Consider the following 14,957-nt stretch of genomic DNA (forward strand, 5'->3'; position numbering starts at 1 on the left):
CAACAGACCGTCGTTTTGGATTTCACATTTAGTGGAATGTTTTTTACGATGTCAGTTATCGTTTACTAAAAGTTTTTTTACGCTGTTCTAAATAGTTGTATAACTATTATAGTAACTGTTTGGTAACAGTATTTTCTTATTCGGGTAGTTACCGACTGCAAACCCCTTCAATTCTTGTTTACAGTACGAGCGAAACCATGCGCAAGGATTGAAAGGTGGGTGATGAGACTACAAGCTTATAATTTTGAAATTGTTTATAAACCCGGATCCAGCAATTTGGCGGACGCGTTGTCAAGATTATCAGTACAAACTCCTAAGGAATTTGACCCTTCAGAAGAAGCTTGCATTTATCACTTGGCCAGACTGGATATACCCAAAGCTGTTACGCTTGAAGAAGTTGAAGACATCTCAAGTAGAGATTCAGAGCTAAGGGACACAATAACTGCGTTAGAAACAGGGGAATTGGGTAAGGTACCTCAAGTTTTCAAACCGTTCATTTCGGAACTGTCAAGGTCCGGAAACCTGTTGATCCGAGGAGATAGACTAGTAATACCTACTTTACTAAGATCGAGGGTACTGGACATTGCTCACGAAACTCATCCCGGTATAGTGGTAATGAAGCGAAACCTACGACAGAAGGTATGGTGGCCACTAATGGATAAAGAAGTAGAATCCTACGTTAAAAAGTGTAAAGCTTGCACCTTAGTATCAGGCTTGAGCCCACCAGAACCAATCTGTTCCACAAAATTACCAGATAGGGCATGGGCTCACTTGGCCATTGACTTTACCGGACCATTTCCGTCAGGGCACAATTTGCTGGTGATAATCGACTACTTTAGTAGGTTCACAGAAGTAATAATAATGAAAACCATCACCGCTACCCTCACCGTTCGTGCTTTTCACGAAACGTTTTGTAGATTTGGCATGCCCGTTTCCCTAAGAACAGATAACGGTCCACAGTTTGTGAGCGGAGAGTTTCGTCAGTTTTTGGAGCAATTTGGGATAGAACATCGAAGAACCATTCCGTATTGGCCACAAGCTAACGGGGAGGTGGAACGAATAAATCGAACAATCGGAAAACGAATGAAAATTTCCCAAGAACAAGGGTCCGATTGGCAATGGGATCTACGCATGTTTGTCTTGATGCAAAACTCAACGCCGCATTCAACAACTGGAGTAGCTCCTTCCTCATTAATGTTTGGACGGATTATGAAAGACAAGTTACCAGGATTGATGACAAAACCAGAAAACATTCTCGAAGAAATCCAAGACCGTGACAAGGCTAAGAAATTTCAATCTACAGAATATGCCAACAACAGACGTGGTACACAACACAATAGCTTGAAGGAGGGAGAAACAGTTGTCGTCAAAAGGACTCAAAAAGATAACAAACTGTCCACAACATTCGACCCAGAAGAATTTGAGGTTATCCAAAGGGAGGGGTCAAGGGTTAAACTGAAATCCAATTCAACTGGCACTACAATGTACAGAAATGTCTCACATCTCAAAAAGCTTTTTTCAGATACAACTGGAGGAGCGACCACATCATGCAACCTGCCTCCTCATAGCGAAGATTCAGAGTTGACCGACTTACACCAAACAAGGAGTCCCGAGAAGGAAACGCGAAACGAAAGTCTCGAGAAGGAAACGACAAACGAATGTCGAAAACGTGCTCGAAGGGATTCCAAACGACCAGCCTATCTCAAAGACTTTACGCTTAATGAAATAACAAATTTATAAAGAAAGGGAGGAGTGTAGTGTCGTACACTACGCCCGAAGACTAATACAATCATAAACAACAATTTGACATACCTTGATTATACAATTGACCATGTTCCAAGTGTGAGCCGAATAAAAGATTCAGTTTGGTACGACGGCCATCCGAGTAAGTTGTACGAACTTTATACTCCGAAATACCCGACATAACACCAACCAGTTCAATCCTCGATGGGTGTGCATCGTTCTACCATTCTGCCAGCTTGAGGGAGCAACCGTTTCGGTTCATCGGAAAGGTATCACAAAAATCGTTAATGATTGTGTTTGTTCCCAATCAGACAAAATTTATGTTTTCTATCCAACAAAGTTTTTCCTAAGATTTTCGATCATTTTCGATTTCGATTAAGTTTTCAGTATAATTAATTGTTACAAGACGAACTGATTCTATTATGCTATTACAATAGATTAAAATTATTTTTTTTTTTCAGAATTCTGCATGCCCTCCTGGCCTTGAGTCAACATCTATGTTAATCGGTATGAAATGTTATGGGACTTTCAAGTTGAGCCATATTAGTTTTGAGTTTGAACGAAAAAAAATATTTAAAAAGCAATATTCCGGCACCAGGATGGTCGGTCTTATATATTTAATTTACAATAAAGATATTAATGCTACGCAAGAAAATAAATTTTTATGATTTTTTTTGAGAAATTTCATTAACTTTCACTTTTTTGAAGAAATTTTGAAAATGCATGGGTATCCCCATGTCAAAATATACAGAATTGACTAACTGGCCGATAGCTCGCAAATGTATAAAAGCTCTATAGACACGCTCTGCATAAAACGCCCAAACATAAAAGTGCGTGGAGACACTTTTCTTGAAACTGTATGGATTTTTATACAGATTAGAGTAACTTTGGTTACCGTGAAAATTAAGAAATTTGAACTTAAATCCGCGATTTCGAAGCTAATTTTTGACAGATCGTGTGTGTGCAAGAAAACGTAAACAAATGGGTGGAAATACTAGCCTGTAATAAATTATGATTTTTTCTGATTTGGTAAGGATCTTCAAAAAATTGTGAATACATGCTTAAAGTAAAAGGTTCAGAGATTATTGTGAGCTATAGGAGAAAATCTGTATGTGCCGTGATGCATCGTAAATCGACGACAAAAAATGTGGTTTTTTTACTATTCCAAAAACCTCTTGGAGTATTTCACATATTTTTGAATGAAAAATTAAGCCAAGTGCACATTTTCAATTGCAATTTGTTAAAAGATAAGTCAATTAACATTTCTTCAAAATTTGGAAAAGCCCCAACAATTGATAAGCTAGAAATTTCTATTCAAAAATCCATAGATTTTTGCTATTTTCTACTAAGTTTTCTTCTGCAGCTACATACAATCAGGCGTAATAATTTGAAAGCTGGAGGGTGGATGTTTATATTTGATGGTGGTTTAAGTGAATAAAAACAAGATTCTCGAGCTACTACACAATTTTAGATTACTTTTATGCTATTCAATTGACATCGTTCAATGGTATTATCATGTTCTGTCGTTTTATCGGACCTTATGGTCTGATTTTGTTTTTGGCGAAACTTATTGAAAATTTAATTAATGCAACCAAAAGCCGTAAAGAATTTCAATTAAGAATTTAACATTTTATACTGTCTTAAGCTGAAACTTCATACATTTTTATATCTAACTTATTTATGAAATGTTATATTTAAACTTAATCCAACAGTTAGTTGATAGTAACAACGTTCATGCATACATACCAGCCAAAATGACATGAAGTTCAATATAAAGATATAATATAAAAATATAGATAACAAATTTGAAAAAAAAAGAAAATCTTGAAAATAGGCGCAAACAATTATTTTACATTGGTTTACATTTTTACATTTGGTTTTTTCTCACCGACTGACTAGTTTAAAATGGATCAATCACAGTAAAATTGACTCTTCAACCGGGCAAATTTATTACGATTTAAGTGGAAAAATAAACTTAAATCTTCAAAGGAGTGTTTTTTTTCATAATCATTTGGATTTATGAAAATTTTACTCAAAAGATTATAAAGTCTTTTATAGTTTATCGTTTACCCAGAATGTTGCTCACGCTTCATCGTACTACTCCAGATGGCACCAGCGCAGCTTCGAAACAGCGAATTGGTTGTCCTCAAATTTCAGTGAGACATGTTTTATAGAACATTTAAAATTGAGACATTTCAATAAGCAGATTTCTTGGTGTTTTGAAGAACTGAATCGGAAGTGAAAAATAAACTGAAGTCTGAATAAGTCACATTGTCGGCAAATCATATTCGATTTCTCTCTATTGTAAACGCACATAAATTTTTATTTTTATACTGACTGTGTGAGTTTTGGGTTTTTTTTAAGAGTTTGGCTCAAAATTAGGTGCACTTTCACCCTCTTCCAATTTGGTAATTGATTATCGTAACCTTCATTTTGAGTGTACAAAGCGTCGTGTTGTCATTTCTGTGTTTACTTTTTCCACCGCAGACGGGAGCGTCGTTTTGCTTGATGCGTTGTGCGGGCTCCGCTTCTTAAATCGTGAAATTTGGTGAACTTCAGTGAAATTTTACACGAAACGGATTGAAATTCTAGCCCCAGAATGGCCCAAAGCAAGACAGACTTGATGGCCGTTCTGGCCGTCTTGAAAAAGTACAATCTTAAGGTAGGTTATTGACATAAAATTCAGTGTTCGGGCTTTCACGTCTGGGCTTGATATTTTCAGGGAACGGAAGATATTCTCAAGAAAGAAGCTAGTTTGTCGGACATTCCGGAGAATGCTGCCGGCGAGGCTGAGGTAAACAGCGTCCTGGCTGCCTACAAGAGTGAAGGTGATCCCGATATTTACGAAAATTCCTACATGGAGCTGCGAAGGTTCGTGGAGGAATCGCTGGACATTTACCGGCATGAGCTAGCGTTGATTCTGTATCCGGTACTGGTTCACATGTACATCGAACTGGTTTACAACAGTCACGAGGAGCAGGCGAAAAAGCTTATTTCTAAGTTTGGACCGGAGCAAGAATATTATTATCAAGATGAGCTGACCAAATTGGCCATGGTCACCAAACGGGATCAGATGAGTGGAAATGATTTGACGGACACGTTCAAGTCGAATGCATTTACTATCAGAATTTCTCGAGATACTCTTTCCCTTTTGAAGCGGCATCTCCATGAGAAGAAAGCATCGGTCATTTTGAACATTGTCAATGAGCATCTTTTCTTTGATCTGTACGAAGGTGTGGCACGGAACAAATCGCAATGCGATGCCACTTCCGGTGCCATGATTGGAGAAGCCAAACGATTGGACAACAAAGTTAAAGTTTATTATGGTTTGCTGAAGGAACCGGATGTCCAAACGTTAGTCCAGGCCCCACCGGAAGAGGACGATGATATGGATCCGGATGCACCGGATAAACCGAAAAAGAAAAAGGCCAAAAAGGATCCACTGTTTTCGAAAAAGTCCAAATCAGACCCCAACGCTCCTCCACTGGATAGAATCCCTTTGCCCAAACTGAAGGACGTCGACAAGATGGAGAAGATCAAGTCTTTGCGAGAAGCATCCAAAAGACTTAATCTGGGACCGGACTGTCTCCCCTCGGTGTGTATGTACACGCTACTGAATGCCAACTATACTGTTACTTGGTAAGTATAATACAGATCACTGAATACATTATTTTAATTATCAATTACATTTCTCCCAATCAGCGCCGAGATCTGCGAAGACTCCAGTCTCATAGCGATCGGATTCTCCGATTCCTCCATCAAGGTGTGGTCGCTGACACCGGTCAAGCTTCGAGAAATGAAAACTGCCGAACAGCTCAAAGAAATCGATCGGGACGCCGATGACGTGTTGATTCGAATGTTGGATGACCGGAAGGCAGAAATCAGCCGGATGCTGTACGGCCACAGTGGTCCCGTTTACAGGGCCTCATTTTCGCCGGATCGTACCCTGTTGTTGAGTTGCTCCGAAGATTGTACCATTCGTTTGTGGTCACTTCATACTTGGACCTGCGTTGTGGTCTATAAGGGACACCAGTTCTCAGTGTGGGACGTTCGATTCTCGCCCCATGGACACTATTTCGTGAGCTGTTCACACGACAAAACTGCTCGACTTTGGGCCACCGACTCGCACCAACCGCTGCGTATTTTCGCCGGTCATCTGTCGGACGTTGATGTGGTGGTGTTCCACCCGAACTCAAACTACGTTGCAACCGGTTCCAGCGATCGAACCGTTCGGCTGTGGGACGTTTGCGTTGGCAATCATCTGAGACTTATGACCGGTCATAAGGTAGACAAATTGAAAGATTTCAGATTATGAACCCCATAAATAAAACCTTTTTATTTTCTTCTGCAAACAGGCCCCGATCCACTCGATGGTGTTCTCGATGTGTGGTCGCTATCTGGCATCCGGTTCAGCTGATTGTCGGGTCCTCATTTGGGACCTAGCTCATGGGCATCTGTTGGCCGCCCTTTGCGGTCACTCTGCTTCCATTCATTCCCTTTGTTTCAGTCGGGATGGAACGATTCTGGCAACCGGTGGGCTAGACTGCAATCTGAAGTTGTGGGACTTTTCCAAACTGTGTGAAGACATTAGCGGGGAAAATGTGAACGTTTCACACAATCCGGACGTGCGCGATGGGGAACCGTATTTGATGCGGTCGTTCCCTACCAAACAGACGCCGTTCCTGACGTTGCATTTTACCAGACGGAATTTGCTGCTCGGTGTCGGAATGTTCGAGGGATCAGCCTAAGGCGGAATCAAACTTATATGTGAGTAATGTTTGTTTAACTTTTTTTTCCCTACAGTTTCACTATGTGTAAGTTTATATTTTGTCCTCATAATATTGGAAATCTTTACAATCAAACGAACAGAACCCATTTTAAATATATGATTAAAATCGTGATCCATTTGTTTGACCATTCATAGAACTAAAAGAAAGCAAAAGGTATGTAGTTCTAACTGTTTAAGCTGATGGCCATGAGTTCAAGCTCCAAAGAAAACCTCGAGCACAGCCGCACTGCACTGTCTGTCTACCAACTAGATTAAAAATATTGTTTATTTATTTTATTACACTATTTCGCGAATTTCATCGATTTTGATGAATCTAAACTTATCAAATCAATGAAACCTGCAATATGAATCTGAAATCTCAATCTAAAAACTGAATCTGAAATCTGAATCTGAAATCTGAATCTGAAATCAGAATCCGAAATCTGAGTCTGAAATCTGAATCCGAAATCTGAATCTGAAATCTGAATTTGAAATCTGAATCTGAAATGTGAATCTGAAATCTGAATCTGAAATCTGAAATCTGAATCTGAATCTGAAATCTGAATCTGAAATCTGAATCTGAATCTGAAACCTGAATCTGAAATCTGAATCTGAAATCTGAAATCTGAATCTGAAATCTGAATCTGAAATCTGAATCTGAAATCTGAATCTGAAATCTGAATCTGAAATCTGAATCTGAAATCTGAATCTGAAATCTGAATCTGAAATCTGAAATCTGAAGCTGAAATCTAAATCTGAAATCTGAATCTGAAATCTGAATCTGAAATCTGAATCTGAAATCTGAATCTGAAATCTAAATCTGAAATCTGAATCTGAAATCTGAATCTGAAATCTGAATCTGAAATCTGAATCTGAAATCTGAATCTGAAATCTGAATCTGAAATCTAAATCTGAAATCTGAATCTGAATCTGAAATCTGAATCTGAAATCTGAATCTGAAATCTGAATCTGAAATCTGAAGCTGAAATCTGAATCTGAAATCTGAATCTGAAATCTGAATCCGAAATCTGAATCTGAAATCTGAATCTGAAATCTGAATCTGAAATCTGAATCTGAAATCTGAATCTGAAATCTGAAATCTGAAATCTGAATCTGAATCTGAAATCTGAAATCTGAATTTGAAATCTGAATCTGAAATCTGAATCTGAAATCTGAAATCTGAACCTGAAATCTGAATCTGAAATCTGAAATCTGAATCTGAAATCTGAATCTGAAATCTGAATCTGAAATCTGAATCTGAAATCTGAATCTGAAATCTGAATCTGAAATCTGAATCTGAAATCTGAATCTGAAATCTGAATCTGAAATCTGAATCTGAAATCTGAATCTGAAATCTGAATCTGAAATCTGAATCTGAAATCTGAATCTGAAATCTGAATCTGAAATCTGAATCTGAAATCTGAATCTGAAATCTGAAATCTGAACCTGAAATCTGAATCTGAAATCTGAAATCTGAATCTGAAATCTGAATCTGAAATCTGAATCTGAAATCTGAATCTGAAATCTGAATCTGAAATCTGAATCTGAAATCTGAATCTGAAATCTGAATCTGAAATCTGAATCTGAAATCTGAATCTGAAATCTGAATCTGAAATCTGAATCTGAAATCTGAATCTGAAATCTGAATCTGAAATCTGAATCTGAAATCTGAATCTGAAATCTGAATCTGAAATCTGAATCTGAAATCTGAATCTGAAATCTGAATCTGAAATCTGAATCTGAAATCTGAATCTGAAATCTGAATCTGAAATCTGAATCTGAAATCTGAATCTGAAATCTGAATCTGAAATCTGAATCTGAAATCTGAATCTGAAATCTGAATCTGAAATCTGAATCTGAAATCTGAATCTGAAATCAGAATCCGAAATCTGAGTCTGAAATCTGAATCCGAAATCTGAATCTGAAATCTGAATTTGAAATCTGAATCTGAAATGTGAATCTGAAATCTGAATCTGAAATCTGAATCTGAAATCTGAATCTGAAATCTGAATCTGAAATCTGAATCTGAATCTGAAATCTGAATCTGAAATCTGAATCTGAATCTGAAACCTGAATCTGAAATCTGAATCTGAAATCTGAAATCTGAAATCTGAAATCTGAATCTGAAATCTGAATCTGAAATCTGAAATCTGAAATCTGAATCTGAATCTGAAATCTGAAATCTGAATTTGAAATCTGAATCTGAAATCTGAATCTGAAATCTGAAATCTGAACCTGAAATCTGAATCTGAAATCTGAAATCTGAATCTGAAATCTGAATCTGAAATCTGAATCTGAAATCTGAATCTGAAATCTGAATCTGAAATCTGAATCTGAAATCTGAATCTGAAATCTGAATCTGAAATCTGAATCTGAAATCTGAATCTGAAATCTGAATCTGAAATCTGAATCTGAAATCTGAATCTGAAATCTGAATCTGAAATCTGAATCTGAAATCTGAATCTGAAATCTGAATCTGAAATCTGAATCTGAATCTGAAATCTGAATCTGAAATCTGAATCTGAAATCTGAATCTGAAATCTGAATCTGAAATCTGAATCTGAAATCTGAATCTGAAATCTGAATCTGAAATCTGAATCTGAAATCTGAATCTGAAATCTGAATCTGAAATCTGAATCTGAAATCTGAATCTGAAATCTGAATCTGAAATCTGAATCTGAAATCTGAATCTGAAATCTGAATCTGAAATCTGAAATCTGAAATCTGAAGCTGAAATCTAAATCTGAAATCTGAATCTGAAATCTGAATCTGAAATCTGAATCTGAAATCTGAATCTGAAATCGGAATCCGAAATCTGAATCCGAAATCTGAATCTGAAATCTGAATCTTAAATCTGATTCAGATGTCTGAGCCTTGTCTTAGATAACTTGTAAACGTCCAGTTTGTTAATGTCGTTTGTAGCGATTGATGTTTTATTTTACAAGGCAACTCTGAAATATTACATTAAAGCCACGAGATTTCCGAAAAACGTCCCAGAATGTACACCCAAAATAATCCGCACGTCGTGGCTACGTGAAAAACTACATAATTTTTATCCAATTGATTTTCACGTAAATTGTACGAAAAAAATAAGTAAACGCTCCCCCAATAGGAATTTTTGCTTGGTGAATATCGCGTACAACTTACGTGAATTTCAAGTGAGTTCAACGCGATGTGATGATGGAAGCTACGTGAAATGTGTTTAGTATTGAAATGATGTTTGAATCTTTTCTATTAATATTTTTTCGTCTCTGCTTTCGGTAATATAAAATAAAAATAAATTTTATTTTATCGCAAACATAATTTATTTCAACCATGTGAATAATGTACCTTTGTGCGCCATTCCATTGCCACTTGAAATATACCTCCAACACCTTCTTGACTGGAATCGTCTCCTCGGTGCCGACGGCTCCTTCTCACGGTCCTTCCTTTTCTACTCGGCGGAGCTTCCAGAAGCTTTCTCCGAAGCTGGAAACAAACACAAATCTCAGCTTAGAATGAATTAATTTCCGACCGGAAAATCCATATACACTTACCTCCACGCTGCTGACGCTCGGATTTGCATTGCTTGTGCTAGGGCCCCGCAGGATGACAAGTGTGGTCTACTGGTCGACTTCCGACGATAGCAAAAAAAACAAGTAAGCTGACTGACAAAAAGTCCCTTTTCGAATAAGAATTTATTACCACTATCATCCACTTGGAATTTACGTGAAATTCATGTGTATGTTATGTGAAAGTAAAGTAGCTTTTACCAGGTCATTATTGATACTCTGTGGTTACACAAAACTCACGTAGAATCGATAGGATGCAACAAAATCTAAATTTACGTGAAAAATCCCGTAGAAAAAATTTCAAAATTATTTTGGGTGTAGATTCGGATTTTTTAGATAACACTATATCTCGACGTTTTACGCATTTTCAAGTTATTTCACATCAAAATTAAAATTCCGATTTTCCCGATTTCCATTGATCCCTACTTTGGTGATTTTTAAGGGTCAAAACATTGTAACATTGAGCCCTTTAAGGCACCTATAAATCAAGGCCGATTGAGCTGAAATTGTATGCAGGTAAGTGTTTTCGGCTAATCCTCAAAATATGTATGATCGCTTTTCGGAATTCAAATAGACCCTTTTCGCTGCCATCCTGTTGTCCAATGAACCGAGCGAAGATTGTCATCAGGCATGAGTCGTTTCACGCCAAATATCAGGATCACAAACTCAACCAAGCCTATATTGTATGTACGCGTTGCTTCCAGAGCTTCCTGAACCGGATGCAGTATGGTTTTAAAACTAGACCTAAATCGTTACTTCAAGGATCAACGGGAATAAACCGGCTTGCCGTCATACATGTTCTTGGTTGATATGTCGGCAACTTCGGACCGTGAAATATATAATATTTTCGCAGAGAAAGTCCGTAGTATGCTTGCCTCTGGCACAACATCCTCGGAGCAATTATCCAGTGTGGCAAGCAACGTCCTTCAACTGAGCACTTCTTTTTTTCGAATTGTGGTCGATGCTGATACCACAGACATAATGATACCATTATGAAGGCGGATGGTTGACCAGCCACCTCTAAGTATAAAACTAATCTTTCAAGCCTCGCTCAATATGTCAACGTTCTCTACTTTATGGAAAGAAGCCTATATGTTTCCGGTTCACGAAAAAAGATGAATAACATGATTTTATGCCTAAGCGCTCTATGAGACCCACACACCCCTTGGTGTCCACGTCTACTGTACCAGACAGCTTTGCTTCAGGATCTCAGCCGACGACATTTACCCCAACCTGTCAGCTGCTTTCGACAGGTTCATTCATGAAAAATCTATTGGCAAACTCGACTGTAATCGTTTTTGAGTGTCCCTCTGATTAGAATGGGAGAAGGCTTAATAGCGGCACGTTATTCAAACATACGGGAAAATGGTATCCCTACTGGAATGGTTCTGTAGCTACCTGGCAGGATCTGGTAACGAAACTTATTGCTTTATCTGGAGTGCCACAAGGGAGTTATTTAGGACCAATATTATTCCTGATTTATTTCAACGATGTGCTGTTGCTTGGACCAAAATTAGCTAAGGCCAACGACCTAAAATTGTTTTTACCACATCAACGAGTTCCTGCAGGACAAGTTTAACGTCTTCGCTTCCTGGTGTGATGGCATTAAATTGCTTTTGAATCGTAGTAAATGTGTAGCAATTTAATTCTACCGTCAGTGGTTTCCGTTAGAAGTCGTTTATTTTCTTGGTAACGAGGCAGCCGTTCGAGTTGAGAATGTGACAGATCTTGGTGTGATTATTGACAGCGGCTGGATTTCAACATTCACGCCAATGACATCGTCGCCAGAGTTTCTAAAAGCCTCCTGGGCCTTCTATTTCCAATGACGAAAAATTTCAACAAGGATATCAACTATCTACTATCATAGGGTTTGTTGTAATTGTTCAATACGATCCTCGTCACTAACAATAACACGACGTCTATGATCCCCCTTTTAGTTTGAATCCCGCTGGAAGGCTTATCGTCAGTATACATACTAAATTTTATGTAGGTTCACTGTTGAAATGAAGAAGTCGTAGCAAGCCATAGTTATTACGGTGTTATTATGATCTTTTAATGAATTGTCATTCCGTTTGTAACATTCAACCGATCTAGTCGCTCTACTCAATAGCTCTCTACAACAGGTTATGGGCCTGTCTGCAAGTTTTCTAGAAGGTTGAAATGTCTACAACAAGATCGTCAAGAACTGTAGCTGCCGGAGGCGAAGTAGCTGGAACCTCGTACGTGAGATCAAGTCTTCCTGCCATCGAAAGGTTGACCGGAAGAGCAAATTGGTCGCCATGGAAGTTCGCAGCGAAGACATTTCTTCAGCTGGAGAGACTTTGGGGCGCAGTGAAGCCGAATCAAAAGCCGGACGGGACATTTGAAGACGTCGACGAAAGAACGGATTTGAAAGCCAAGCTGAAAATCATCTTACTGGTGGATCCATCCCTGTACACCCATATCGAAGATGCGGAAGCGGCTCGTGAAGCGTTGGACCGTTTGGAGAGATCGTTCGAAGACAAGGGTCTAGCTCGACAGGTTGGTCTCCTTCACAAATTACTCCGATTGACCCTGGACGCTTGCTCAAGCTCGGAGGATTACGTCAACGAAGTAGTGGAACATCCAATCAACTGAACTCACTTGGATTCAGAATTCCGGATTTGTGGGTCGGTATGTTGCTGCTTGCTGGGTTACCGAAGCAGTTCAAGCCCATGATAATGGCCATGGAAAATTCCGGCGTGGTCATTTCTGGTGATAACGTAAGAACCAAACTTCTTCAAGAAATCGATGATCACCATAGCAACGGAAAAAACAACGCCTTCGCAACAACCAAACGACGGGGTAGCAACGAGAAGCAGAAACAACAGCCTGCTTGTTCTAAAGGTCTGAAATCCAGAATCTGTGGTAACTATGGACACATCGCCAAACAATGCAAGAATGGAAGGAAAGGTGAATCCTTTTGCACGGTTTTTTCCACATTTGACTCGTGTGAAAAAAGCGATTGGTTCTTCGATTCGGCCGTATATGCTCATATGACGGCCAACAAGGATTTGTTGGAGGATGTGCAGAACAGTTCTGGCACTGTGATGGCGGCGAATGGCGGAAAAATGGATATCGTTGGATCTGCTACAGCTCGAATTTGGCCAAAGTGTTGGAACGACAATGAAGGTGTAGCTGTGAGCAACGTTCAGCTGATTCCCTCACTCTCAGCTAATCTTTTGTCGGTCAGCAGCATGGTCCGAAAAGGTTACACCGTGAATTTCACGAACGATGGATGCAAGGTTTTCAACGCCGGTGGAGATTTGGTCGCCATTGGAAGTCACATCAACAATCAATTCAAGCTTGATAAGGATGTGCGGCACTCAAAAGCGATGGTATGCAGCGTAACTGAGTCGATGGATCTGTGGCACAAAAGGCTGTGCCACCTAAGTGTACCAAGTATTCACAAGTTGGCAAATGGATTGGTGAACGGTATCCGAATCGCAACTCAGGAATCTGAGGATTGTGGTATCTGCCAAATAGGGAAGCAGGCGAGGCTACCGTTTGGCACAAGTGGCTCACGTTCGACGGAGGTTTTACAACTAATTCATTCCGATTTAGTTGGGCCGATGGAAGAAAACTCCTTGGGCGGCAATCGTTATTTCATCACGTTTATTGATGACAAAAGTCGCCGCATGTTCGTGTATTTCCTGAAACGAAATCTCAAGATGAAGTGTTGGCAGTATTCAAACAATTTCACGCTATGGCGGAGCGCCAGACCGGGAAGAAATTGAAGGCGATACGCACCGACAATGGTAAGGAATACTGTAACCAAGGTTTCCAAGATTATTTTAGATCCACTGGCATTCGGCACGAAACGACGACGGACTACACCCCACAACAGAATGGTTCAGCGGAACGGGCCAACAGAACCATTATCGAGAAGGCTCGTTGTCTGCTGTTTGAAGCAAAATTACCGAAACGATTCTGGGCCGAGGCAGTGGCGTGTGCGGTGTACTTAATCAACCGTTCTCCAACAAGTGGTCATGAGATGACTCCCGATGAGGCATGGTGTGGAAGAAACCCCAATCTTTGCACGTTCGCATTTTTGGTTCGAGAATCATGGTGCAGATCCCCAAGCAGAAGCGTTCCAAGTGGGATTCGAAATCACATGAATGCATCATGACTGGCTACGATGAAGAAACCAAAGGATACAGGTGTTACGATCCGAATAAGAAATCCAATTTCATCAGTCGGGAAGTGGTTTTCCTGAACCAGGGCAAACCAAGCGGCATTGGTGGTTTCACGGTGCTACGAGACAAGCCTGTCTCCGAAGTGAAATAGAACATTGAAGAGTTCGAGGAAATGAAGCCGAGGTCCGATGCGTCGTTGGTGAATGACGAATCCGAGTTGGTTGTTTGTGGCGATGTTTCCGGCACAGACGATGATAGTTCCGGAAGTTCAAGCCCCGAGAGTGATACATTCACAGCAACTTTGACCGACCTTGTGCTCCCTTCGCAACAAAATTTTCAACCACCTAGGTCAAAGGTGTTTAGACGCAGCGGACGGGAGCACGTGCTACCAGGCAAGTATAAGGATTTTATTGTTGAAAGCGCTGGTATTCCTCGTTCCAAACCTTCACAGACTCCCCGCTCACAAGATTCGGAGGTTTTCCGTGGTTTTACCGATGACGATTACGATGCTGGGCCTTCCGACGACGATGGTTGCGTTGCGATGGCAACCGAACCGCTGGCGAGGTTCGGTGATGATCCTGAAACTTTTCAAGAGGCTCTGAAAAGTGACGACCGTGAATTGTGGAAGCGAGCCATGCAGGATGAATACGATGCTTTGATTGCCAACAAGACGTGGTCCCTTTCCAAACTTCCTCCTGGGGGGAAGGCAATCAAAATGAAGTGGGTAACCAAAACGAAATT

At 39.8% G+C, this 14,957-nt stretch overlaps 2 protein-coding genes across 2 annotated transcripts; both read left to right on the top strand.

The window, feature by feature from the left end:
- The first annotated feature begins 222 nt into the window (after nt 1–222).
- Nucleotides 223–1,740, top strand: LOC129743195 (uncharacterized protein K02A2.6-like). The gene has a single exon (XM_055735170.1). The coding sequence runs from the start codon at nt 223–225 to the stop codon at nt 1,738–1,740; it is 1,518 nt and encodes a 505-aa protein (XP_055591145.1).
- A 2,491-nt stretch (nt 1,741–4,231) lies between these two features.
- Nucleotides 4,232–6,644, top strand: LOC129745635 (transcription initiation factor TFIID subunit 5). The gene is made up of 4 exons (XM_055738841.1): nt 4,232–4,405; nt 4,466–5,382; nt 5,446–6,028; nt 6,099–6,644. Exons 1-4 carry the CDS (start codon nt 4,343–4,345, stop codon nt 6,489–6,491), a joined length of 1,956 nt encoding a protein of 651 aa, XP_055594816.1. The 5' UTR covers nt 4,232–4,342; the 3' UTR covers nt 6,492–6,644.
- The last annotated feature ends 8,313 nt before the right edge of the window (nt 6,645–14,957 follow it).

This window comes from Uranotaenia lowii, chromosome 2 (assembly GCF_029784155.1).
Source record: "Uranotaenia lowii strain MFRU-FL chromosome 2, ASM2978415v1, whole genome shotgun sequence".
NCBI classification, from domain to species: domain Eukaryota; kingdom Metazoa; phylum Arthropoda; class Insecta; order Diptera; family Culicidae; genus Uranotaenia; species Uranotaenia lowii.